Source organism: Mucor mucedo, assembly GCF_025094135.1.
Source record: "Mucor mucedo strain NRRL 3635 chromosome Unknown EV154scaffold_85, whole genome shotgun sequence".
NCBI lineage: Eukaryota > Fungi > Mucoromycota > Mucoromycetes > Mucorales > Mucoraceae > Mucor > Mucor mucedo.
The window spans coordinates 38238-65853 of NW_026252369.1; the positions used below are offsets into that span (position 1 = coordinate 38238).

The 27616-nt window shown below is 38.9% G+C and overlaps 9 protein-coding genes across 9 annotated transcripts; 7 read left to right on the forward strand and 2 right to left on the reverse strand.

Annotated features, from left to right (window-relative positions):
- Positions 1 to 40: 40 nt before the first annotated feature.
- On the forward strand, positions 41 to 1767 carry EV154DRAFT_425592 (kinase-like domain-containing protein; the record flags this gene model as incomplete). Its single annotated transcript, XM_051596259.1, has 5 exons — positions 41 to 859; positions 915 to 996; positions 1153 to 1263; positions 1338 to 1487; positions 1559 to 1767. 5 exons carry the CDS (start codon positions 41 to 43, stop codon positions 1765 to 1767), a joined length of 1371 nt encoding a protein of 456 aa, XP_051454875.1.
- A 433-nt stretch (positions 1768 to 2200) lies between these two features.
- EV154DRAFT_593751 (uncharacterized protein) lies at positions 2201 to 3508 on the forward strand (the record flags this gene model as incomplete). Its single annotated transcript, XM_051606954.1, has 1 exon — positions 2201 to 3508. One exon carries the CDS (start codon positions 2201 to 2203, stop codon positions 3506 to 3508), a length of 1308 nt encoding a protein of 435 aa, XP_051454876.1.
- Positions 3509 to 3783: 275 nt separating this feature from the next.
- EV154DRAFT_566342 (uncharacterized protein) lies at positions 3784 to 4089 on the reverse strand (the record flags this gene model as incomplete). Its single annotated transcript, XM_051605951.1, has 1 exon — positions 3784 to 4089. The coding sequence occupies one exon, from the start codon at positions 4087 to 4089 to the stop codon at positions 3784 to 3786; it is 306 nt and encodes a 101-aa protein (XP_051454877.1).
- A 433-nt stretch (positions 4090 to 4522) lies between these two features.
- EV154DRAFT_553808 (uncharacterized protein) lies at positions 4523 to 7665 on the forward strand. The gene is made up of 3 exons (XM_051605153.1): positions 4523 to 5694; positions 5760 to 6550; positions 6628 to 7665. The coding sequence occupies exons 1-3, from the start codon at positions 4562 to 4564 to the stop codon at positions 7542 to 7544; spliced, it is 2841 nt and encodes a 946-aa protein (XP_051454878.1). The 5' UTR covers positions 4523 to 4561; the 3' UTR covers positions 7545 to 7665.
- A 4315-nt stretch (positions 7666 to 11980) lies between these two features.
- EV154DRAFT_517493 (uncharacterized protein) lies at positions 11981 to 13962 on the reverse strand. The gene has a single exon (XM_051602507.1). The coding sequence runs from the start codon at positions 13914 to 13916 to the stop codon at positions 12039 to 12041; it is 1878 nt and encodes a 625-aa protein (XP_051454879.1). The 5' UTR covers positions 13917 to 13962; the 3' UTR covers positions 11981 to 12038.
- Positions 13963 to 15575: 1613 nt separating this feature from the next.
- On the forward strand, positions 15576 to 17085 carry EV154DRAFT_425678 (Pkinase-domain-containing protein; the record flags this gene model as incomplete). The annotated part of the gene is made up of 5 exons (XM_051596264.1): positions 15576 to 15835; positions 15891 to 15972; positions 16033 to 16667; positions 16738 to 16872; positions 16932 to 17085. The coding sequence occupies 5 exons, from the start codon at positions 15576 to 15578 to the stop codon at positions 17083 to 17085; spliced, it is 1266 nt and encodes a 421-aa protein (XP_051454880.1).
- A 226-nt stretch (positions 17086 to 17311) lies between these two features.
- Positions 17312 to 20130, forward strand: EV154DRAFT_604775 (aconitate hydratase). Its single transcript, XM_051607433.1, has 5 exons — positions 17312 to 17407; positions 17488 to 17737; positions 17806 to 18120; positions 18194 to 18960; positions 19033 to 20130. Exons 1-5 carry the CDS (start codon positions 17372 to 17374, stop codon positions 20026 to 20028), a joined length of 2364 nt encoding a protein of 787 aa, XP_051454881.1. The 5' UTR covers positions 17312 to 17371; the 3' UTR covers positions 20029 to 20130.
- Positions 20131 to 20629: 499 nt separating this feature from the next.
- EV154DRAFT_484068 (uncharacterized protein) lies at positions 20630 to 22158 on the forward strand (the record flags this gene model as incomplete). Its single annotated transcript, XM_051598629.1, has 5 exons — positions 20630 to 20662; positions 20704 to 20833; positions 20990 to 21155; positions 21467 to 21594; positions 21989 to 22158. 5 exons carry the CDS (start codon positions 20630 to 20632, stop codon positions 22156 to 22158), a joined length of 627 nt encoding a protein of 208 aa, XP_051454882.1.
- Positions 22159 to 23505: 1347 nt separating this feature from the next.
- EV154DRAFT_517499 (transketolase) lies at positions 23506 to 26391 on the forward strand. Its single transcript, XM_051602508.1, has 9 exons — positions 23506 to 23625; positions 23693 to 23897; positions 24070 to 24137; positions 24197 to 24353; positions 24428 to 24660; positions 24730 to 24783; positions 24852 to 24922; positions 25020 to 25477; positions 25554 to 26391. The coding sequence occupies exons 1-9, from the start codon at positions 23538 to 23540 to the stop codon at positions 26254 to 26256; spliced, it is 2037 nt and encodes a 678-aa protein (XP_051454883.1). The 5' UTR covers positions 23506 to 23537; the 3' UTR covers positions 26257 to 26391.
- Positions 26392 to 27616: the final 1225 nt, after the last annotated feature.

Consider the following 27616-nt stretch of genomic DNA (forward strand, 5'->3'; position numbering starts at 1 on the left):
TGCACAGCCGGTTGCCATGGAAACATATGAACCGGAAGATATGGTCATTGATCCGCCCGAGCCGGTTGCTCCCATCACTCCACTAACTACATCCACAGCTACAGCAACGACGGTAGTAGCAACAACACCAGTAACAACACCAGCGGCAACACCAGTGGCGACACCTGCAGCAACACCAGTAACAACACCAGCAGCAACACCAGTAACAACACCAGCAGCAACACCCGCAGCAACAGAAACAGCACCACCACACACTACTTCTGCTACTACTTTAACAGAAACCAAAAAACCTAGTAAAGAAGAAGAAGACGCACGAGTAGCAGAAGAAATCGACCATTTGATGAAGACCGTGAAGGGCCTCCCCGATTATTACAAACTCATAGATAAGATCGGCGAAGGTACTTTCAGTACCGTCTACAAGGCATTGGATATCCGTCGCGATTTATACCATAATGGTGATTGGGAGCCACAATTGATGGAATCGGAGGAAGAACAAAAGACCATGAACCAATATGTAGCACTGAAACGTATCTATCATACGAGTAGTCCACGACGTATTGCTAACGAGGTGTATATCCTTCGCAAGTTGATCGGAAGTCCCTGTATCTCACCCTTGATCACGGCCTTTCGACAGCAGGATCAGGTATTTGTGGTGATGCCTTATATCCCTCATGACGATTTCAAAAAGACCTTTCATGAAATGCCCATGCTCGAAATAAAATCTTACATGAAGGCTTTACTCACAGCACTGCATTATTTACATAAACAGAATATCTTGCATCGTGATGTTAAGCCAAATAATTTCTTGTACAATCGTCGAAAAAGAACGGGTTACTTGATTGATTTTGGACTAGCCGAGGTAAGAGAAAGAAAAAAAAATGAAAATATATATAGATCACTTACTATGTTTGTAGAATGAAGAAGAAGGTAGAAAGCTGGAAGAATATACAGCCAAAGTAGACGCGAAATCACAAAACAACATGTTTATACAAAGTAGTCGAGCAGCAGCGTTAAATCATACACCCTGCAAACCCACCTCGTCTTCTGTCTTAGTGGCACTCACTAATAAAGAAAATCGCGCCTCTACCTCCTCCACCACCGCTGGCACCACTGCCACTACCACCGCCACTTCAGCAGAAACAGACCGTAAAGTAATGGGTTATGTCAAGAACGATGCTCGACACCAAGTGAGGGCTAATCGTGCTGGTACGCGAGGATTTCGTGCCCCCGAGATCCTAATGAAAGTGACACGCCAGACCTGTGGTAAAATTATATTTATATATATATATTAAAAAAAAACGAATCACTCTCGAATGCTAATGGTTCTTCTTCATTAGCAATTGATATTTGGGCAGCAGGCGTGATTCTTTCATGTTTTTTGACAGGAAGATATCCCTTTTTTTTGGCCAACGAAGAATCGGATGCCATGATGGAACTAGCACAAATCTATGGATACCGAGAAATGAAGAAATGTGCCAGTAGTCATGGTAAAAGCTCCAAACCCCCATCCATCTCTCTCTCTTTTTTTTTTTACTAACCTTTTTCTCAAAATATAAAGGACGAACATTCTCTACAAATATAAATATCCCACTTTCAAGGATACCTTGGTTTAAACTGGTAGAACATTTAAACAAGGAAGCCATCCAATCCTGGGACACCAAAGACTATAAAGATGCGCTTGATTTATTAGACAAGTGTATGGATTTAAATCCAAAGACTCGAATTACAGCTACAGATGCATTACAACACCCTTTTTTCTCCTCTTAAATCATACCAAATACTCTCAATCATCTATTCTTTTTTTATTGTATATAATGACCCCCCTTACCCTTCCCTCTTCCCCTCCCTCTTATATAATAAACATACTTTTAACACGTTTTGACTTATTCATTGTCCTTGACTTATGCTTATTTCCCACTCTTTGTAAACAACAGTACAATGGGTTCAATGGACTCAAAAGATGACTATAAATTGTTGTCTTTTTTTTTTATTAATACTTTTGAATCCCCAAGAATTACATTTTTTCATAGAGCATGCTTATTTCATTTATTACAACAGGTAGTTAAAATAAAAAAAAATACATACCCATCGCACAAAATAAAAACTCATCATACATATAAATAAAAAACTAGATGATTCAACCCAAGGAAATCGATTCCTATCCAAAGGTATTTACGAATTAAACAAATTTAATTATCCAATGGCTCTTTCCCACTTTGAAGAATCCGCTCAAACAGGTAACGAATATGGTCAATTATTCGCCGGTCTCCTGCACGCTGTGGGGTTTGGTGATACTGAACAAAACCGAGTGAAATCATTTACCTACTTTCAACAAGCTGCTACGCAATGGAAGAACCCCATCGCTCTTTACGCCATGGGTATGCAATACCTCACCGGTCGTGGTGTCCCACACGACCCTCAACTCGCACTCAATACATTAACCTTAGCTGCAGAGAGCGGTTGGACCGAAGCCAAACTTCAATTAGGTCATGAATATCATCACGGACGTCACGGTATTCCCGCAGATACCGCTCTGTCTCTTTACTGGTACATGAGAGTCATTGACCAAAATCACACATGCAATCGAAACTCCCTGTTTCTCTTCGGTAACATCGATATTCGTATCGACTTTGAGCTCCATGAAGATACCATCCAACTCGCTCAGCCCATACGTTCGATGTACCGTGAATCACCTCTTCATTTACACGACGAATTCGATCCTTCTTCTCACCTGTATTACTGGGACACCATGTGTAATGATCCTTCTGTAGCACTCACACAGAGTCATGTCGGTATCGGCCTAGTCAATTTAGCCACAGGAACCGATCTTCATATCTGTTTGGAGAACTGGAAATTTGCTTTAAAAGGTGTCAGTCCCATTGCCAGTTATTACTTGGGCGTGCTATATAAAAGAGGGTTAGGCGTCCCCATTGATTATCTAGCTGCAGCCAGGTTTTTCAAACAGGCTTCGGATTGGGGTTACGATCTCGCTTTGTATGAACTAGGTTACGTGTATCATAAAGGAGGCCATGGCTTAGGCTTCGATAATGACAAGGCGTTCCAAACATTTGTTGAGTATGTCCAATTAAAAAAAGACCAGGTGAATATCAAGACGTACTATTATATGGCTTGTATTTGTGAGGATGGAAGTGCGAGAGTGCCATGCGATTACAAAAAGGCCTTGCTGTTTTACAAGAAGGCCTATAAAATGGGATACGGTGGAGCGGCAGATGCTATAGGTCGCATGTACAAGTTTGGCCTAGGTATGCCAGCACCCAACATGGACAAGGCGCATGAATGGTATTCAAAAGCACTCGCATTGGGATTTGAGGAGGCGCACCAAGGATTAGGACAGTTGTATCTTGATGGCTATGTCAAGGGACCGGATGGTTTACAGTTAGCTTTAAAGCATTTTATGACTGCCTTTGAAACAGGCTATGAACCAGCGGGGGCTATGATTCAGTATATCAATGACAGGCTACAAACTCAAGGGATCAATTTTTACTAGTTTAAATAAAATCACGTTATTTTTTTATTGTTAGTAAAGTGTTTCTTAATTACAGACTAGCCAAATGAAACACCTTACTTTGTGATTCATCATGTTGTTGATATACCTGATTTTATTTGACTACGCACATCATGACAACTTTGAGATCATCTTACTAATTGCAAGAAAAAAAAAAAGTCATGCTTGTATCACACATGCACACACATGTTTAAATATGAGCAAAAATGCACAAAAAATGCCATCCTCCATGTGATGATGATTATATTTTATTATAATTATTTTAGAGTTTTAGAAAAATAAACGAGTAACACAAGTGTGATGGCCATGATGAGCACATTGTTGATATGCAATGGCGTCCCATTTGAAGTTTCACTAACCACATTATTTGTTTCTGGGGTTGGAGCTGCTGTTTCCACTGTAGGCTTGGGAGCAGCGGCACGGGCAGACTCGGCAGCTGCCAAGGCCTTGGCGGCAGATTGGGAAGCGACATCCAAAGGATCCAAAATGTTGAGATAGGCTGGTGAGTTTATATCAGGCATGGCAGGTAAGGAAGGGTTTATACCAGGCAATGGAGAATTCATGATAAGTAGAAAGAAAGTTGAAAAGAAATTGTTTCTATCCACATCATCTTTATAGACTGTAACGAAAGTGATTTACATCAGCTCAAAAAGACAGCTTGAGAATCACTGATCATTTTGATTTCAACCGAAACGGGCTTTCATCGTGGTTACACAAGGTATGTCATTCTCATTTTAGCAATTCGACCTGCATTTTTAATAAAACAAGTTGTAGGAAATATTACAGCAGTAAGAAAAAAAAAAAAAAAAAAAAAAAAGAGGGAGAAAGTAAAGTTAAATTGAGATTTATGCCGTAAAAGAGAAAAGAGAAGCCGTTTGATTCACATACACACAGCAACAAAAAAAAACAATATGTGACACACATTTTATGGACAACATTATTAAACATACATATAATTTTTTTTTTCCTTTCTATCCTTTTTTCTTTTTTACCTTTATTTAAACTTTTTTTTCTTTTTCCATTGAATATAGAATCATGTCGAATGATGAAGGATCGTCTGATCCTGATGGCATGACACATGAAGAGGTTCCACCACCTTTACCACCACGCACACTGGGCTCGAGCAATAAGAGTCATCACACTCAATGGACAACATCCAAACCCATGGAAGACCCATACTTGGAAGACGGGCCTTTATTTCGTGCCACCATTCATCAATTAGAAATGCGCACTACCACTCTCAAAAGCAACTTAAAACGCATCATCAAGCATGCCGCCTCTTGCTTGGATGCTCGATATCAACTCAGCCGTGCCGATGAAGCCTATTTCGACGCTCTCAGTGACACCCATTGCATCCAACCCCTCATGAACCATTACCTCAACCATGTCTGGCAAACCATTGCCGAAGAACGCAAACGATTGGATGATTCACTTTCGACCCAACTCTTAGAACCTTTAAAACGTGTCTATGAAGACGATATCAAGGTCGCCGACCTGAAACGCCGTCAATTCGAAGAGGAAAGTAAAGACTATTATGCTTCATTGGCAAAATACCTTAAAGCCAAACCTAAGGGTGAGACAGAGCAAAAGCAACAACAACGTAAATCTAAGTTTGATCTGGCTCGTTTTGATTATTTGGGATTCTTGTTTGATTTACATGGCGGTCGTAAAGAAAACGAAATCTTGTTTCATGTCACAGATCATACCATGCGTGGTTTCGATTATTATGAATCTATCGCTCGTAAAATAGAGCCACAGAAACAAGGATTGAACGATTTAATCGCATTCATGACTGAAAATTCGCGCGAACAAGAACTCGCTGCCCGAGAAAGAGCACATAAACGTAAGGAATTGTCTACCGCTTGTATCTCTCATCAAACCGTAGATCACTCCGATCAAACAGTACCCGTTGATGAAGAGGATTTAGACCTCGCCTCTGATCCTCCCCTCTCCAACATTGATGATCAATCCTTAGCATTTCATCCTCCCCCACCTTCTCTTCCTCCTCAGCTAGATCACGATAGGTTTAAAGGCATCCGTGACTTGGATCAAAATCGTGGTGATATGATCATGACCGGTCGAAAAAAGGAAGGATTCTTATTCGCTACCGCTAAACCCTCTAAAAGCACTGGATTTGATGTCACTTCTTCATCCGTTACCTGGCACAAGTAAAAAAAAAAAAGAGAGAGAGTTAAATAACTTTTACATCCTATTGACACACACATTTGCATAGATATTGGTGTGTTTTAAGCGGAGGTCAAATTCATGAATACTCCAATTGGAAACGTCAACTAGAACCGCACATCGATCCTATTAATTTAAGGTTTGCAACCGTGCGAGAAGCACGTAATGCGGAACGTCGGTTCTGTTTCGAAGTCATCACACCTCACATGCGACGTATCTATCAAGCCACTTCACAAGAGGAAGCCACCAGCTGGATCAACACGATCCATAACTCCATCGAAAGTTTATTAAATGGCACAAGTAGTAGTTCGGCCAATTTAAAAGACATGATGGTCGCTTCCTCTTCAACCCCTCAGAGTAATAAACGTCATGGAAGGTCCTTGAGTGGCGCTTTTAAATCTGGGTTAGCAGTCGTAGCTTCCGCAGCCACAGCAGCCGCAGCTGCAGCAACTACAACAACAGCAACAACCAGTGAGAAGAAAAGACAATCTGCCAATATACCATCTTCTTCTACCTCATCTGCCGTGGTATCTAGTGGTATGAACTCACCCTCAGAAGGAGCAGAATTATTAGTATCGGCTAGTCCCAATGATCGTTTTCGATGGTCGGGTTTTAGCTTTGGAGGAGGAAATGGAACAAATGGGAATGGAGGACATTCGAAAGCAAATAGCCATGTATCAAATCAAGGCAATTATCTATTCTCAGCATTGGCGGATTCGGAAGGAAATACACGCTTATTATCGATATTAAGACAGGATACATCCAACCATTATTGTGCCGATTGTGGAGCTAAAAACCCAGATTGGTGTTCATTGAATCTCGGTATTTTACTATGCATAGGTATAACAGATTATAAACCGATATGTTTTTATAAAATAGAGCAACAACAAAAAAAAGATAACACTTTGTAATTTTAGAATGTTCGGGTATTCATCGTAGTTTAGGTACGCATGTATCCAAGATTCGATCCTTAACATTGGATAGCACATCTTACACACCGGATATCATTGAACTGTTAAAATCCATTGGCAATGCGAAATCGAATGCGATTTGGGATTGCCGTTTTGAACCTGGAGCCAACATGGTGGATTTCCCCAGCATTGGTCGACCCAACCCTACAGATTCCCGCGTGGCCAAATTAGCCTATATTCAAGCCAAATATGTCAGTCGAGCCTTTGTGAAAAAGACAGCAGACCCGGACCGAATTTTATTTGAGGCCATTGATTTAGACGATATACCCAAGGCCCTTTATGCTCTTGCCTCCGGAGCTAATGTGAATTCTTCCAGGCCGGATTTTAACACCTCACCTCGTATCTCCCTCTTCATGTCACCTCAGGAGTCTAATCCAATTCAGATGTTTATGCCCTTTCTCATGGATCTCAACGATCATAAAGATCATCAAGAAAAATTACAAGTGTCAGATGAAAAGAATTATATCGTTCGTTATGCCTTGCATTACGCTTTATTGCATGGTCGCGTTGTAGACACCGAGGATGTCTTTCATCCTTCCTCACCTACTACCGTCAGTAGTCATGGATCCACCGTCTTATCCGAAGAAGACTATCCTGTCAAGAAAGCAGCCGTGATTTTCCCAATGGCCGAATTTTTGTTACAAAATGGGGCGGATACTGGTATTATAGATACCCAAACAGGACATACCTTGGCTGAATTGGTCGGTATGGGTTCCGTTGTAGATGATCATGCTATTGCCTATATCAACCTGAAGAATACGGCCCGTGGTCAATCTTCCATTGTTAGATCCATCTCTTCCGTACGTCCCAAACACGATTCATTACCACCCGAGTTACCCAAAAAAGATCAAGATATCTCTTAAAAAAAACTATTTTTTTTTATTTACCTTATTTATAATAATTTTTCTCTCTCTTTCTATCTATTTACCCCCACAACCTTTCTTCTTATTCAAAACATAATAATAAATATACACAACTAAATATAATCTTTGTGGGAGGGTTCAACATTCAGATCATTCAGCAGTAACCTTTCTAGATAACTGTACACGGTATTTTGCTCCGTTAAGTACCGGCTCTTGCAATATCTAACACAGACAGTTATTTGTGTATATTTTTGGGTACCAAGTCTTTACATATGAATGTGTTGGAACGAATTGGCTGAAGTTGAATAATGACTATGCCCAAGACCCTGTAGAGCACGCTTATTTTTTTAAAGCGGCCTTCAGGTTTGGGGCACCAGAGGCTGATAAAATCCGCTCGGCCTTGGAGAAGATACATGCAAAGTGTTGCTGTCCAGGACAATGCTTGTTCCATTTTAAAAGAATCAGCCGGTATGGCTTGCGTTTTGTTTGATTTAATCTCATTTATACATGCGTGCTCGATCTGTCTTTAACAAGATCAGTGCATGCTTCAGTTCCTTTTTGTGAAATATAATCAAGTGATCTATTAATGATTACTATATTATTTTCATTTTACATCAAGATCCTTGACATTGAAGAAACTATTTGAGGTCTTAGATCTTGCTGCGCGCAGTCTACTTTAGATTTACTTATTTACGTTACTTAACTTCACATTAAAAAAGAAAAACGTTATGGTTAACAACCATTGAAAAAGAAAAAAGAGTTTTATTGAGAGTTTTTATTAATCAAGAAAAGATAGCTTATACAAATCAAGACATCGTTATTATTATAAGTTAGTTAAAGCACAAAAATTCTCATGATCTGCTATTTTACTTACTTGATATCATGAACACACCACACAAATAACAGTAGTAGATACACATTTGCCACTCACATAAAGAAGCGAGTGTTTCCAGGATGGCCACGAGGAGGCTTGTATCCATACATCCCGCATTTTCGGTTTTGTCTAGAATGGGGAGAAAATCGAAAAGGTAATAGAAGCTGTGGGGGTGAGACTCGATGGAAAAGGACTAACTTGATCAACCGGACCGTAGTCTGATAAATTAATATGTGAGTTGTAGTCAAGTAAGAATGCAAGGTACACTTTTCCACCCTCTACAACGCGTCCCTGTTACCCTCCTGTGAGAGTAAAACTATCTAAACCGAAAAGAAAAACAGACCTAGCCGATAACGTCAGTATCTACCTCTCCGTCACTGCCAGCTCAAGGATTGTTATCCAGTTAAGGACGACCATCACGTCCAAAGCAGTAACTACCCCCTCGGAAAGATAGCACTCCTCTGGTATTCCCACCAATATTGCCAGCTCAGTTGTTGAAGCGAAATCTCTGACACTACCACGATCGTCGAAACTACCATGGATTTTAAGTAGATCTCACCACCTTTTTACGAGTGGGCTATGAAGAAGAAGGAGAAAGAAGAAAAAAAAAACAAACAAAAAAATTTTTTTTACGCCAATTATTCACAGTTTGTTTGTACTGGATTTCCCACCGTATTTTCAAAAAATAGTCCCTAATTTTTCAAAAAGTCCGCAGTAATTTTTCAAAAACATAACCTTAATTTTTCGAAAAACTTTTACCATGTCCATTGACGTTTTTATGAGCGATCTTAATCTTGATGTAGAAGGTGACGAGGAGACTGAAGAGCTGTACGTTCACTTATACCAAAAAAGTGCTGGATCGGCATCTAGTGTTACTGAAAGTGCCATGGAAGTAGATGAGGATATTGCTGACGATTTGGAGGTTTTCCCTGATAGTAATGACGAAGACAGCAACAAAAGTTCGGATGAAGAGAGTGCCCGCATTGATGAGACTTTAGAAGAAGCACATATTCGTGTAAAGAACTATTGTGACCTTCATTATAACCAGCCCGAATTTAAGCACGAGGATAAAAAGAAAAGAATCCACATGAAGTATAAAGATGAACAGATAGGAATGTTCATTGACTTGATCGCTGCTGGCTCCGATGTGAAATCAGCCTGTAATTCAACTGGTATTAGATTGCACTCTGGTTATAATTATAGAAAAAAGTATAGAGAAGACCCAGAATTGGGAATCCCTGAAAGAAAGAAACGAGGTCCTAAGGGATCCCGATTCAAATTAAAAGACAGGCATGCAGACTGGATCATCAAGTACATCGACGAAAGACCTACTGCTGTACTTGCTCAAGTTCTGGAAGATTTGACGAATCATTTTTCGGATGAGAATATTCAGGTGAGTAAGTCAGCATTGCATAGATTTATGAGAGAAAGATGTGCTTTATCTATGAAACGACTTGAGAAAATACCTGCAAGACGAAACCACATTGATGTAATCACTCAACGTCGAGAGTCGGTAGAGGATTGGATTGCTAACGAGGATATGGACTTTGAAAAAAACTGCGTGTTCATAGACGAAGCAGGGTTTAACATAAATATCACCCGTAACAGAGGTTGGTCAAAGAAAGGCAAGCCTGCCAAGGCTATTGTACCTACCTCTCGCAGCACGTCAATCACTATTTTAGGCGCAATTTCAACTGACGGTTTAATTGACATATCATTAAGAAAGCCTACCTCAACAACGGGGAGCAAAAAGAGAAAGGTCAATGGTAAAGAAGTTGTCGTAAATGGTAGAGTGGGTACAAGATCATCTCATTTCATGAGCTATCTTAGCAGCATGATGGATTGTTTAGATAGAAATGGATTACACGGCTATTATCTTGTAATGGATAATGCACCAATCCACAAACCAATTGCAATCAGAGCGTTAATAGAAGAAAGAGGCTATAAGTGCGTTTATTTGCCTCCATATTCCCCCTTTCTTAATCCAATTGAGGAATTTTGGTCGAAGGTAAAGAGTGGTATTAAAAGAAACCCTTTGGACACAGGCGATCTTTTGACTCCTCGAATTATGGAGTCAGTTACAAATGTAACTTTACAGGATTGTCGTGGATGGATTCGACATTCGGTTAGCTTCTTTCCTCGATGTATTGCTATGGAAAAAATGCTTTAAGTTAATAAACAATTATAAAAAAACTACTTGTCTTTTGAAAAAATATTGGTATCTTTTTAAAAAATTAGATTGAACTTTTTGAAAAAATAGTGGACTATTTTTTGAAAATATGGTGGGAAATCCAGTGATGTAGATCAGTGTTAATTCCTTATCACCGTCACAATGCATCCACAAAAAAAGGATCAAATGATGTATAGGGAGCACACATTTACTGGTATTCAACATTCATATTGATACGGAGTCAATCAAACTCAAGACTATGTAGCTGGTAGATGGGCAAGTATTGGATGCATCGAGTAATTTTTCTTGTCAACTAGCACACTCTTTCTACCTGTTGAATTAAAATCGTGGCAATCAGCAGGGGATCAGTTTCGTCCTATTTAATAAATAATTAGCTTACATATTGACACAGATTTCTTTGGCAGCGATAATAGTTAGTCACGATATATATATAAACCTGTATTCCCTGTTATCGTAGCGTGTGCTTTGTTTCATTTCCCATTGTATACTCTATCACATTTAGTCTTTTAAGAGCACAGATAATATGCAGTAGGAGTCATTTCATATTGTCAAAAGTCTTCAATATATGAATAATAACCCATCTCATGATTGACAGCTCCCCTCCATGAAGACACAGATTTATGTTTTACTGTGCATCATAAATAATGTTTTGGGTCTGATTCAATAAATTTTAATCCACCTCCTCCTGACCTACATTTGATAACCATCAGTATTCTCGTATTTTTACATCTATCAATCAGTGTAGCTCATTTTAATAAATATTGGATTAGATAGTATTAACAGTCTTTCTACCGTTTCTGAACTTCATCTAAGAACACGCAGTAAAGGTTGAACTATACTACATAAATAAATAAAAAAGCGTAACACAAAATATCAAGATTAGATTGACAGGGTGTAAAGAAGGGCTAAATTTCAAAATCAAAAATCAAAAATCAAAAAGCTTCATCTTTGTTATTCTCGCGTTCATAAGCATTGTCCTCAATGGAAAATGGGATGGAGTCTCATAGCTGTCGAGACTGCGCCCAGAAGGGCCAAAACAAGATTGTGCATGTAAAGCTAAGCAGCACGTGACATTGTTATTGTACAATGAATACTCGACAAAGTAAGGATCACAGCAGTTTTTTCGATTAAAACCATCAATCATCTGTAGGGTTATATATTTAATAATTAACCGATACACAACATTGTACAGGTCACTATAAAGAGATGTCGATTGGGTTTTTATTCATATCCAGTAGGTGAAAAAAAAGGCATTTGCTTTGAGCGTATCCGTATTCAAGCAAAAAATTATTCGACACGTCTAGTAAAGAAAATTATGGAATGCCGAATTTGTCGGCTCTCTTAAAATAAAGATGGCGACAAATAAAATCATCTAGATGGATAAAAACATGTTTATTGTAGGATGAAGGAGGGGGGGGGGGAATGAATTCTATGAGTTTCTTTGTGAAATAATAGGAGATGTTTCCAAAAAATAAGCATCAGAAGGATGTACAAAGATTTGTTGGTTGGGTTGACCCGGGTATTTTATAAGCGCTTTGATATTGGGAATATCCAGATGAAACGCAGTGATGGATTTACAAGCGATCCGAATTGTTAATTTATCATCCATATCAAACGTATGATGGTACATCGTATCCTCTTCCATTTGAACAACACCTTGTCTATCATGACCCCAATAGAACAAGGTCTGTTGCTCCATTTCAAGACACAAGTGAAATTCGTGGTAATCATCCTCACTGTCTTCATGTCCCGTATCCATACAATGTAAAACATCGAAGCCTGTATCACACATGGGCATCTCCCATATACTATCATATTCAAAATCAGAATCCAAGATGGATAAATGTTCTAAATAAGGCAAACGTTTCGAGATCTCTTCCAATGCCGTATTCGAAAACACACAACAATCAAACACAAGCGTGTGTAGCGTACGACAGAGAACCATGGGCAAACTATCATTATCGCAATGCGAAAACAAAAAATTCCTCAATTCCAACGTCTGGAGCTGAGGACAGTGCTTCAATACATAATCCAAACAATAACCATGGACATCGTTTCGGTGCACTTCTCCGTCTCCTAGGTAAAGAGTATAAGCATCACCAAAATCAAGCACGAACCCCGTCAACTGACGTCCGAATCTCCGGATGAGATCGCGATGGGGTAAAATCGTATAAGGCGTGTGTAACGGCTGCACGCATTTGACCAAAATTTTCGTGTGGGTCAAACTGACATGTTCTGGATGATGGTAGTCGTTTTCGTACCGTATTTCGAGCGTTCCATCAAATCCGCTCTTCTTTAAAAACCCACCAGCCACCTCAGTGCCTTGCAAAACGTACATTTGTTCTAAGTTTAAAGTGGGTATGTTTCTATAACTATGTAACATAAATTGGACTGCAATGTCCGTAGTGAGAACATTTTCCACCGAAAGCTGGCTTTTGAGGGTGTTCATGGCAAAAAAAATATGAAGACATTCGAGGTTTGGAAATACATGCATTAGCCAAAGGAGTAGTCGTCGACTGGGTAAGATAAGGCCTGATCCAATCCATTCCTTGATATGACGACATGGCGTCCTTTCATGATGATCCTCATCATGCCATGTCTCATCCATACGCGTACGTTGATTGATCTCCACTGAGCGTAGTGATCGCGAGGTTTGAATCAGTCGATCGGTATCATACATGTTGTCGCCTGAGACATGGCATAACAGATACTTAAGTCGAGGAAATGCAACCAACGAGTCTCCATAGTGATGAAGATGATCCCAAATCATTAAACGTAGCAACCTGTCACGCAAGTGCCAAGCGGCCTGTGCGTAAATAGTGGCCGTATCGTTATCTTCTGGAAACGGAATATTCTCGAGAAGAGGACACGGATGTTGCATAAGTGTCGTATAAAAGGCAGTGGCCGCCACAGGGCTCCGGAAATGCACAGGATCCATCGTCTTGATAAAACGACAACTACGAAAGATATCTGCCAGAGAACGGTCCGAGGTGAAAAGAGGGAAAGAAATCGTTATCTTTTTGACCATTTGACTTGGACCGTTATATCGGGTCATGGCATCTGCAAACGAAGTTAATTGTTTTGGACTAGAGAGTTTGACACTGTTGTATATGAGCCCTTGCGTGGCCAAATGCCAACTTCTACAAGTATATAAACAACTTCCCAAGTCCAGTTGATCTAATTGGGTTAAAATGCAGTACAAGATCTCGAAGGGTAATGCTCCCCATGAGGCCATTTTTTTTTTGTGGGAGGAGGAGACAAAAAAATAATAAAAATAAAAAGGGAGCGGGTTATCAAATAATTTCATATATAAAAAAATAAAAAATAAAAATGACTGTGGGAAAGTTGACCCCAATGAATGCGTTTGTTCCTTCTTTATTGTTCTGATCTGGTTCGTGGTTAATTCCGTCTGACCAGTATGATCTGTGTATCCAATGACAAGTTTCATTGTTGTGTTATAATTCGAATAGGTCACAGGTTCAAACAGTGACGGTTCTCTCTTTGTGGGGTTTTACTGCAAAAATGTCAAAATCCCACGTTTCAAAAAACTTTTTACAACAGAATAAAAGTAACTCAAGCATATGTTTTACACGGCTTTTTATTAAAGGGCAACGCGCTAGAAAAGAATCGGAGAGGATATATATAGAGAGGGCATTTTAAATTATTTAATGCACTATCATACAAAATAAAGTAAAGAATATAAAAAGCGCCGGTTTGGAACGGAAAAGTCTGTGCATTTATTAAAAAAAAAAATCGTTAATGGCGTCACTTGAAATTCAACCGTCACTTTTTTTTTTGAGCAAAAAAGCAAAAACGGGACGGGTGCGCGTAGAATAATCAAAAAGATGATAGGTTGGGGGTTAAGCAGAGATATTTTTTTTTTTGTTTCTTTCTCCCAGTAAAGGTTTTTGCTCTCTCTCTTCACTTTTATTTATTGTAATTTTATATCAAACCTGGGCAAGGTTAGAGGGAAGGCAGAAAAAAAATCTATTCCTTGACCCATATTATCTAAAAAAAAAAAAAAAAGCTCTTTTGTTTCTTTCTTTCTGAAAAAAAAAAGATGGACGATCGCACCTATTCGAAATCGAGAGAAAAGTCTCTTGAACGAACAAGTCATCACCAAGAAAAAAAAAGCTCAACGACACACGATAAACGAAGTCGAGACTATAGCAGTGATCGTCATCATGGACATCGAGAAAAGCGGAGGAATTATGGCGACGAAAGAACCACCACCAGCACAACGACGAGTGGACGTTACAGTAGGTCACACCGCGACAGAAGTCGTGATCGAAGTCGTGATAGAACTTCATCTTCGTCATCCTCGTCTTGGAGAACAAAAGATAGATCAAAAAAAGATAGACCTTCCTCCTACCATCGACGTAGTGATCACAAAGAGGACACTCATCATGACAAGGACGCTTTACCATTAGGCCCAAAAGCAGATACAATCATGCCACCACAGCAAAATACGTCGTCTTCAGAAATGGATCATCCTCCCACCGCACCCGCTGCTTATTATCAGCCACACCAAGATTCTCATCAACAACAACCCGTTGTCAACAATCCTGTTCATGCTTCTGCCAATGCCACTTCGGCCAATAATGCTGCTACTGCTATTTCTAATGCTAATGCTACTGCGGCGGCAGCGACGGCGGCTGCTACAGCGGCTGCCACAGCAGCTGCTTGGAATAATTATTACAGTACGTGGACACAAGCCGATTATGCAAGCGCATACCAATCAGCAGGATATACAGCTGAACAGTACCAAGAATACCTTCAATATTATCAGACTCACGATCCACATAATTTTTATGGTTATTATGATCCTGCCTATTATCAACAACAACAACAACACCACCACCAACAACAACAACCCCAACATCAACATCAACAGCAGCAACCCCAACAACAACAACAGCAAGAAATACCCCCACCTCCACCCACGAACAATAACAATCACCATTCCATGACCACTGTAAGTACGCATCCTCCTCCCCCACCTCCACCTCCTTCGAATAACACAACAACAACTGCATCCGATGTAAACCAACCACCTCCACCGCCACTGGCGATCCAATCATTACAAATTTCAGAAATATCTTTTACAGGACAGACAGGTGGTGTGCCTGAATCAGCATTGGATGATGTGGGATATCCGTTTCAAACACCTGAGGATCCCTCTGCACTATTCGAAAAGATTGGACAGGTTGGAGAAGGCACCTATGGGTACGTTTTCATAAAGGAATCGAGAGAGATGGGTGGTTAACATATTATTGTGTAGTAAGGTGTACAAGGCACGCAATGGTAAAACAGGGAAATTGATGGCGTTAAAACGTATCCGAATGAAGACTGAAAAGGACGGGGTAAATATATAGAGGGATGTGCTGTTTTCTTTAGAAAAGAGACTAATAGGATGAGGATAGTTTCCGATTACAGCCATGAGAGAAATCAAATTATTACAAAAATTAAAACATGAACGTATTGTGCAATTACAAGAGATCATGGTAGCCAAGGGCTCTGTATATATGGTACTGGAATACATGGATCATGATTTATCAGGTATATTAGGTCATCCTAATTTCAATTTTGAGCCGGCTCATGCAAAATCACTGGTCAAACAAATGCTGGAAGGTCTGGCTTACCTTCACCATATGGGTATACTGCATCGTGATATCAAGGGATCTAATTTACTGATCAATAACAAGGGTGAGCTGAAAATCGCGGATTTCGGTCTGGCAAGAGTTTTTGAAAAGAATAGAGCACATGATTATACCAACCGAGTCATCACACTGTGGTATAGACCGCCCGAGTTATTACTGGGTGCGACTGCCTATGGCCCCGCTGTCGATATCTGGAGTGTCGGGTGTATCATGTTGGAATTCTTTACAGGGAAAGCGGCTTTTAGTGGCGTGGATGAAATCACACAATTGGATTCGATCTATAAAATTATGGGTACACCTTCCGTTGAAAATTGGCCTACCGTGAAGGAACTGCCTTGGTATGCTATGGTGCGTCCTAATGAAAATTACGTGTCCAAGTTTAAAGAATCTTATGCATCGTAAAGTAGCTTTAAAAAAATAATTATAAAAAAAAAAGAGAGAGATATCTAACGGCTATATGTGGTTTAGGTTATTATCAGCGGGAGCTTTAGAGTTATTAGAAGCCTTATTATCAATGGATCCATTAAAAAGACCATCGGCAGCTGAGGCGTTAAATTTTGATTATTTTAAGACGGAATTACCAGAGGCAGTGATGCCTGCAAAGTAAGTTTAAAAAAAAATCTTTTTTAGGAGATAATCTAAAAAAAAATTCAACTCTGTAGCTTATTGGATATTGCTGGCGACTGGCATGAATTTGAATCAAAGCAACGCAAACGTCAAAAGGGTTCTAATTCATCAAATACCAATAATAACAAATCCAAACAAGAAACTAGACCAAAAGCAGCACCTTCACTACCTTCATCTTCTCGACCTTAATCCTATACAAAGAAAAAAGATATATATATATATAAAATAAAATAAAAAATAAAAAAATGTATAACAATGATTTTTTTAGATTTTGACAGTGTGCTTTTAAAAATATCTCCGCTCTATTGCTTAATCTGGTAATAGATAAAAGATCATCTCCCCTTAATTTTTGTTGATTTTGGAAAAACGATCACTAGATAAAACTTGTCTACTCTCTTCTCTTTTTTATTTTCACTTTTTTTTTATATTTCTCCACTCTCTTTCTTACACTTTTTTTAGAAAATAGAAGAAAAAAATGATTACTGCTTTCATCAGTCATCAAACTAGAAGGGTACTTACATATACACGCACGCACATATACACACAAAATAGATGGATGTCAAGTTGTATTAAACCATAATAACTCATTAGGTTCCACGTCAAGCTTTCCGCAGTGTTACAGCTATCCGCTCATTGGCTTTACAACATAACCCTGTTGTCGAAAAGGATTGTTCTTCCATCACACCTCCTTATGCCAAATTAACCAAGAACTTGGATCTCGTCAAGCGTGTTTTAAATCACCGTCCTTTGACTTTGGCCGAAAAGGTCGTGTATTCTCATTTAACCAACCCTGAAGAAACCATCCCCGTACGTGGCGAGACTTACCTCAAGTTATCTCCTGGTAAGTTTTTTTTTAAAAAAAAGTGTGGGCGCGTCATATTTATTTATTTGTTGTTTGTGACGGGATAGATCGTGTCGCTATGCAAGATGCGTCTGCACAAATGGCGCTTTTACAATTCATGTTGTCTGGTATGCCTACCACCGCTGTACCTAGTTCAATTCATTGCGATCATTTAATTGCTGCCAACGAAGGTGCTGATAAGGATGTCGCTGAATCCATCATCGCCAATAAGGAAATCTTTGACTTTTTGGAAAGTGGTGCTAAAAAGTACGGTGTTGCCTTCTGGAAACCCGGAAGTGGTATCATTCATCAAATTGTCTTGGAGAATTATGCTGCCCCCGGTGGTTTGATGCTTGGTACTGATAGTCATACTCCCAATGCTGGTAAGTAATTTTTGTGTGTGTGTGTGTATGCATATGTGGATTAATTAATTTTTTATTATTATTATTTAAAAAGGTGGTTTGGGTATGGTTGCTATTGGTGTGGGTGGAGCTGACGCTGTAGATGCTATGGCTGCTATTCCTTGGGAATTGAAGGCTCCTAATGTCATTGGTGTCAAATTAACCGGTCGTTTAGGTCCCTGGGCCAGTCCTAAGGATGTCATTTTAAAGATGGCAGGTCAATTAACCGTCCGTGGTGGTACTGGACATATTATTGAATACTTTGGCGAAGGTGTTGAAACTTTGTCCTGTACTGGTATGGCTACCATGTGTAACATGGGTGCCGAAGTAGGTGCTACTACCTCTCTTTTCCCTTATACATCCACCATGCGTTCTTACTTGAACTCCACCGGTCGTCGTGCTGTGAGTCAAGCTGCTGATGCCAATGCTCCCTTCTTACGTGCTGATACAGGTGCTTATTACGATAAGGTCATTGAGATCAACTTGTCTGAAGTCGAACCCCATATCAATGGTCCTTTCACACCCGATTTAAGTACTCCCTTGAGTAAGTTCAAGGATTTCATTGCAGAGAATGGATGGAAGGATGATCTTACCTCTTCTTTGATCGGAAGTTGTACCAATTCATCTTATCAAGATATGTCCCGTGCTGCTTCGATTGCTAAGCAAGCTACAGATGCTGGTGTCAATATCAAGTCTCAATTCTTGGTCACCCCTGGTTCTGAACAAATTCGTGCTACCATTGAACGTGATGGACAACAATTGGTGTTTGAAAATGCTGGTGGACAAGTGTTGGCTAATGCATGTGGTCCTTGTATCGGACAGGTAAAGATAAAAAAAAATGCATGGTTTTAATAAGAGAGAGAAGGAACTAAACTAGACGTCTTAATTTTTTAGTGGAAGCGATCTGAAAAGAAGGGAGAAGAAAATGCAATTTTAACCTCTTTCAACCGTAATTTCCGTAGTCGTAACGATGGCAATGCTCAAACCATGAATTTCTTGGCCGCTCCCGAAATTGTGACAGCCATGGCATTTGCAGGCAAATTATCCTTCAACCCTATGACCGATGCCTTAAAGGATAAGAATGGTAAAGATTTTCATTTCAATCCTCCTACTGGTGATGATCTCCCTACCCATGGTTTCGAAGCTGGACGTGCTACCTATGAACCTCCTTCCCCTACACCTACCCCCGATGCCTCTGTTCAAATCTCCATCGATCCCAAATCCAACCGTCTTCAAGCTTTAGACGCTTTCCAACCCTGGAACGGTGAAGAGTTCAAGGATATCCGTGTCCTTGTCAAGGTCAAAGGAAAGTGTACCACCGATCACATTTCTGCCGCCGGTCCCTGGTTAAAGTTCAAGGGCCATTTGCAAAACATTGCTGAAAATACATTGATTGGTGCCCAAAATGCTGATAACGGTAAAGTCAACGTGGTGACGGATATCACCACTGGAAAGGAAGATACCATCCCTGAAGTGGCTAAGAGTTACAAGAATCAAGATATGGAATGGACTGTCATTGCCGATCATAACTATGGTGAAGGTTCCGCTCGTGAACATGCTGCCTTGCAAGTGCGTTACTTGGGTAGTCCCATGATTATCTCTCGTTCTTTTGCACGTATTCATGAGACCAACTTAAAGAAGCAAGGTGTCTTACCCTTGACTTTTAAGAACGATGCGGATTATGAAAAGATCAATGGAGGTGATGTGATTGAAACTGAAGGTCTCAAGACACTGGCTCCCGGTTCCCCTGTCAAGTTGATCGTAACAAAGCCTGACGGTTCCAAGTTATCTATTGATGCCGTTCATACCTTGAGTGAAGATCAACTCCAATGGATTCGTGAAGGTTCTGCATTAAATCTTATCAAGAAGAATGTTGCTGCTCAGCAATAAGTTAGAATTTTATTTTTATTGTAATATATTTTTTAAAAAGAAAAAACCCCGTATCATATAATAAAAATGGGGGTTAAACCAAATACCAAAAGAAAAAAAAAAGCTTTTTAGTACCATCTTAAAAAAGTTTCCCTAAGTTTATTAGATAAAACTCTTTTCACTCCAATAGAATAAACGCCAGGAAACAATTGGTATGATTAAGAATTTTGTTTGGCCTACGATCAGAACTAATATGAGATCATACATGTACAAATTGGTATGTGATGTTAAACCTAATCACTTTTTGTCAGTGCTTCAACAGTAAAGTGTATTTTATGAAAAACAATAAATCAATCATCTCTTGGTATCTAGTCTAAAAAAAAGAAGTTATCATGTTATTTTTAGAAACTACGAGATGATAGAGTTTTTTTATTCATTTTTCATTAAAATAGGACTTCTTTTCATGCATTTTACTAAAGAACAATTAGTAAGTTCAGCATCACGTATGTGTAAGTCTGTAGGGGATACTCATATATTTAAATTAGTAACTGTACGAAGCTATTTGCAGATGTTTCCATACTAAGTAAATGCCCAAACACTCTGGATTAAAAAAAAAATTATTATGTTTCTGGTTAAGGACATTAATGAAAACCAGGTAGATTATACAGTGTCTATACATTAAAGATGTAGAAATAGACACTTGCAAAACTTGCATGGACAAAAACACCAAAAAAATGGTTTAGAGCTATGAGTCACGTCACTTCTACATTCAAAGGTATGGGAAGCGAGGAAAAATCAAATTTACAGTCTTTAAGAAGATACTACTGTATGCCCGAACTGGTGAAAAATCCCGGAAACTAGTGCAAGCTCCTGGACGGATTTCAGAAACCCTCATCAACGCGTACTTTAGTAACTGTTCTGTCTGAGAAACCTCCTGCCATTGTTTTTTTTTCTTTCAATGCACTTTTATGAAGCTTTCAAGTATTTAGCTGCAGCGATGCAGAAACAGGGAAAGCAAGGGAGTACACAGGACGGGTGGAAGACTTTATCAATATAAAAGAAATTATTTCGAAGTTTAAGGGTTTCTATACACTGAAAGCAACGGCAGCAAAGGAAAACAGGCTAAAAAATCTTAGCTCATGTAGAAGGTGAAACTACAAGTGCTGTTTTGAAATTTCTGGGTGCTCAAAGTCTTTATAAGAGGGTCTTGGGCAGGATAATGTTTAGCATAGACTTTTTATTAATTAAGTGCTCATGATAATTAACTACATTATGGTACGTAGATCTTTGATGAGGACGAATGCGCTGACGATCTGCCTAATAAAACAGAAGGTGTAAATTGGTCCAAGGTTTTAAAAAACAAATTATTCTGATTATTTTCTAGTTGGTCACAGCCATTTGTAGTCTGGTAACACACCCTTTTACAGTACAATTACTGCTATTTACTGTCGGTATAGAGAACTTTTCCCAAGAGATCTTTAACACCACTTACAGCTGTAACAAGTACGCCTTCGTTAAATCTATCAAATAATCATGCAATAACCTTTGTACTTGTTCGGTATGATTCACAGGCATATAACCAACACTGTGAGCGAACGCTCTTTTCCGAAGTTTTCTTGCAACAGTTTAAAATTATTTGCTAAAAAATGGCCAAGCTCATCTATTTTTAAATGGATCGAAAAAAAAAAGCGTCAGAACACCGATCACATTGGCTGGCAAAACAAGAATTATGTGAGAAAGGGATGTTCAAACAAAATTGCTAGAAGGTGTTGGAATTATGAGGAAAAGCAACATCAATTTTATTATGCTTGAATCATCTGGGTAAACTGACCATAACTTTGACATAACTGTATTGTATTATCGATATAGATTATATTTATTTAGTTTCGATGGTGACCTTTACACGCACACTTTAGAAAATACGATAAGAATCTAAAGAATGGTATTGATTCACTCTCTATTATCTTATGTGATTATAAAGACTGCAATTTCGAAATTGCTAAGGAACTCGTGGTACTCACAGGGCATATCATCAAATATAAGCTTACCATTATTAAATACCCACCAGAATATGGATCCAGGTGGGTTACTTTTGAGGTCCGATATTGTAAAGTACCTCTGGCTCATCAAGAAGATGTAATGATTGTATAATCAAAAAAGACAATAGTCAACAACAAAAAAGCGGATGGAATACTACTCAATAACAAATACAAGATAAATTCTGATTTTAGAGGGAATTTTAAAATAGATAAAAGAGTATTTACAAGTTATCCTGAACTTGGTATATAATCCATCAGTGTTTTAGTTGTAACATAAATCAAGTCAATCATTCCGTGAAGCCTAGAAAAGATTAAAATTATATAGCTTTTTTTTTTTGGACGTTCCCTTTAGTCTTGTCATCCAAAACCTGTATTTAGTCTACTGTCAAGATTATCCCGTAAATCCCTCCCCCCTAATTTAAAATATCCCGTAGAAAACAATGTTATTTTTTTCCTTCCTTATCCCGGGATCTGCCATTTGTGTTAAAACTCATCTATCAGAATTTTATGTTACAGGTGGTCAAAAAAAAAAAAAAAAAAAAAAAAATGGCCAAAGCACGTCTTGTACTTCAAAGAAACTATAAATGGCTGGTAGTAAGGGGAATTTTGACCAATCACGGGGAAATATTTGGGTAGATTGATAATAGCCAATAGCAAGTGATTTGTAATAAATAGGGCAAACCTGGGTCTAAATGAGGGACGGACCAATATTTTGAATGCGAACAGTGTAAAGAAGGACCAGCCGCGGTACATTTTGTGAAATAGAGCGCACGTTTTTTTTAATATGTCACTCATGAACGGCAGAGTTTTTTTTTAATGCTTACATGCATAATCTGCCCGACTTGCTAATGATTGACGTTTTAGGTTTTTTTTCCCGGATTGTCTGACCAATCTCCGTAAGAATAAATTATCCAGCAATTTAGTATGACAGATTAAATAGATAATACGCAAGTCCCCCCAAATGCTTGTCATGATAGGAGAATTGGCCTAACTTGTATATTCACCGAAGAGTAACCGTTTTTTTTTCTTTTTCAGTTGAGTAGAATAATCAGACGGGTCTGTATAGCTGACTATTCAAGTTGGTATACACCTTTCAGGAGATCACAGTTCTATTAATCATGATAACGAGCTTAGCTGGGTGAATGGTTTATGCAATAAATGGCGTCATAGGCTATTTAAAACCAGGCACATTTTAAAAAATCAAAAAGCTTATTTTTCACATGCGTTAAAACAGTGTAAATAAACCATGTTTTTGTTCAGGGACAATAGTGGTCCTGGTTCCTATAGTGCAGTAATATGATCTACCATGAAATACGTAAAAAAAAAAAAAAATAGGTACCCGATCGTATGAGAAGTACCCCGCTCATGTACATGAAAAAGTGTGACTGAAATGTCAAGAGCCATAGAAAAAAAAACATAAATAATCTGTAGCTCCGAGAGTTTTTTTTGTCTGTTTTCTTCTTCTCCATATAACTTTTTTATAAAACCAAAATGGTCCAAAATATTGATCAAAGAGCTGTTGATACTGTTCGTTGTCTCGCTGCTGATGTAGTTAAGGGTGCCAACTCTGGCCATCCTGGTAATATAAATTATATATATCTAATTTTATATTTGTTGTCAGTGACTAACCAAAACTTAAAATAAAGGTGCTCCTATGGGTTGTGCTCCCATGGCCCATGTCTTGTTCAACAAGTTCATGACTTATAACCCCAAGAACCCCAAGTTCATCAACCGCGATCGTTTCGTTCTTTCCAACGGTCACGGATGTGCTCTTCAATATATCATGCTCCATATCTCTGGTTATGATGTTTCTTTGGAAGATCTTAAGCAATTCCGTCAATTAGACTCAAAGTAAGTTTCAAAAAAAAAATCCAATCGCGAAATTTTCTGGGTTATAGATTATTTTTGGATGGGGGAGGGCCAATCATCGGGGGATGAATTGTTAAGAGTCATCATTATACTGTTCAACCCAACAGGATGCATGCATTTTTTTATTCTAACAAAATTTATTAAATCTATTCAGGACTCCTGGTCATCCCGAAGCTACTGACACTCCCGGTATTGAAGTCACCACTGGTCCTTTGGGTCAAGGTAATATTGTTCATAAAAAGTGGAATCAAACCAGAAATTAACAAGTGTTGGATCTATAGGTGTTTCAAACGCTGTTGGTTTAGCTGCCGCTGAAGCTCATTATGCTGCCACCTTCAACCGTCCCGGTTTCGAACTTTTCAATAACCATACCTACGTTATTCTTGGTGATGGTTGTCTTCAAGAAGGTGTCACTGCCGAAGCTATTTCCCTTGCAGGGTAAAGTTTTTTTTTTCTTTTTTTTGTGTACCTTGGATCTATTTTGATTATTAACCCCAACAAAAAAAACATAGTCACTGGAAGCTCGGTAAATTGATTGCTCTTTATGATGACAATGCCATTACTATCGATGGTTCTACCGAAGTTTCTTTCACCGAAGATACCATTAAGCGTTTCGAAGCCTATGGCTGGCACACTATCATCGTTGGTGATGGTGATAACGATTTAGTTTCCATCGAGAAGGCTATCGAGGCCGCTAAGGCTGTCACTGACAAGCCTACTCTCATCAAGGTCAAGACCACCATTGGTAAGTGAAAATGGGTTCATGTAATACCTCCCCCCCCAATTGTTTTACTTACCTTTTTTTAAAAATTAGGTTATGGTTCTTTGAACCAAGGTGAAGAAAAGGTCCATGGTTCTCCTCTTTCTGGTAAGCTATAGTGATAGGTTAAAAGTGAGTGAAAATTCGTTATTCATCATTTTCTCTTCTTCTTTTAGATGCTGATATCAAGCAAGTTAAGGAGAAGTTTGGCTTCAACGGTGAGGAGAAGTATGTTGTCCCTCAAGAGGTAAGTTTTTTTTTTTAAAAAAAAAAAATCATGGCGCGAACGGGTAAAACTGGGATATTAATATACTATTTTTTTTTTTTTTTAAAAAAAAAAAAAGGTTTACGATTTGTATGCCACCCGTGCTGAACAAGGTGCTCAAGCCGAAGAAGCTTGGAATGCTCTTTTCGCCCAATATAAGACCGAATTCCCTGAAGAAGGTGCTGAAATCGAGCGTCGTTTCTCTGGAAAGTTACCTCAAGGTTGGGAAGCTGCTTTGCCTCGTTTCACTCCTGCTGACCCCGCTGTCGCCACTCGTAAGTTGTCCGAAAGTGTTTTAACCGCTCTTTCTGATGTCTTACCTGAATTGTTGGGTGGTTCCGCTGATTTAACCGGTTCTAACTTGACCCGTTGGAAGAAGGCTGTTGATTTCCAACATCCCTCCACCGGTCTTGGTGACTACTCTGGTCGTTATTTCCGTTATGGTGTCCGTGAACATGGTATGTTTGCTATCATGAATGGTTTGACTGCCTATGGTGGTAGCATTCCCTTCGGTGGTACCTTCTTGAACTTCCTTACGTAAGTAAACTAGTGCTACTCTCAATTTTTTTTTTTTTTTTTTTTGCTAATCAGATTAAATTTTTTTGATTCACAGATATGGTTGGGGCGCCGCTCGTCTTTCTGCTTTGTCCCATCTTCGTGTCATCTATGTCATGACCCATGATTCCATTGGTCTTGGTGAAGATGGTCCTACCCATCAACCTATCGAGACTTTGGTCTTGACCCGTGCCACTCCCAACATGTTGACTTTCCGTCCTGCTGATGGTAATGAGGTTTCCGGTACATACTTGGTTGCTATCGAGAACGAACACCGTCCTTCCGTCATTGCTCTCTCTCGTCAAAACTTACCTCAATTAGAAGGTTCTTCTATTGAAGCTGTCCGTCGTGGTGGTTACGTTCTTCAAGAAGCTGAGGGTGCCAAGATGATTTTGGTTGCCACCGGTTCTGAAGTTTCTTTAGCTGTTGATGCCGCCAAGGAATTAGCTGCTCAAGGTATCCCCACTCGTGTTGTCTCCATGCCTTGTTCCGAACTCTATGACGAACAACCTCAAGAATATAAGGATACTGTCTTATCTGCCGGTATTCCCATCATCTCTATCGAGGCTCTTGGTGTCACTGGTTGGGAACGTTATTCTCATGCTCAAGTTGGTATGAGATCTTTCGGTGCTTCTGCTCCCATCAAGCAATTATACAACAAATTCGATATCACTGTTGAGGCTACTGTTGCCAAGGCCAAGAAGGTCATTGCCTACTACGAAAGTGCTGGTTATGTTCCTCAAGTTGGTCTCCAATTCTAAGCCATTTATCAAATCACATACCTGGGAAAAGAGAAAAAAAAAAGATGAGGAAAATCTTCATGTCTTTTTGTTAATAGAATATGCAAATACACAATAATAATAAAAAAAATTCAAACATTTGATGCATCATAGAAACAGAGTTACATTTCATTTCGCTAAAATTTATATGTATATCAGACATTTCTTACGACTGAAGGAGTTTCAAATCTACCGAATTTTTTTAAAAAAAAAAAGAGGTACTTCTGACCCACTCTTGACGTGTTGCCCTTTATAAACGCATTCAGTAAAAATTATAAATTATTTTCAGGAACATCCATTTTTTTTTTTTTTTTTTTTTTTGTTAAAAATCACACTATCTGCTTATAATAGTATCCTGCCTACTGTAAGTTGTTTTACAGAATACGAGTAACATTTTATTTAAAATAAATAGATCACGAATATTGACTCTCTTCTGCCTGCTTTCTATTCTCAAATTTCTTACCTCTAACACCGCACTTGGAGTGTTTCATCTTGATAACAAATTCCTGATCATCATCTTCCAAGTTTCTGTTAAAGTAGTATATCTTGCGATTGCCGCTAACAGGGTGATTATGATCAAGGCGACTTTTGTTCACAAATTAGCGATTTTCAACATCCTTGGTATTCATCTTGATGTTTATAAAGGCTATTCACTTGATCTAACCAGTCTTTCAGTTAGGTCCTTTCAATACACCCTCCTCTACTGTGTCGTCGTATATTTCTACTTTGTCAACGTAACTTCAATAAACATGAAAACATTGTATAAGTGGTTTCTTCGCCTTTGATGTTGCATTATCCTCCAAATTACAATAACCAGTTTGGAGTAAACTTTACCGCTTTTCAAGTGTCTAAAAGGAATGTCCTTAAACTTCCAAAAATCCAAGCATCCTACATACTTACAGCAGCTTCACTTCTGCCAACAGCCTCGTCAAATGATGGTACTGGGATGTAGTCTCGTCATCCTCCCCACAACATCCTTTGCAACACTGATAGCGTTACAATCAAACTCGCTCAGGACAGCATTTTTTGTGAGGATTTCTCTCTTCTTCTAAGGTGCTACATCCAATTGTTTACTCGAAGCCATCGTTAATTTCAACCTCATGAGTGATATCGGAAAGAAGCTTTAAATAGTAGCTCATTATCGTCAATCATTTCTTTTATCATTTCAGTTAATGTGAATATAAAAAAAAAACGGTGGCAGGGTTCTTTAGGTCTATTTTCACTCATTAAAAATGTATGTTTTATCTTATGACTTTACCGTATTATTTTACTAAATACCACATAAAAATAAACAAATATTTGATATAAATACTCAAAAACATGATTCGTGATGCAAGTACAG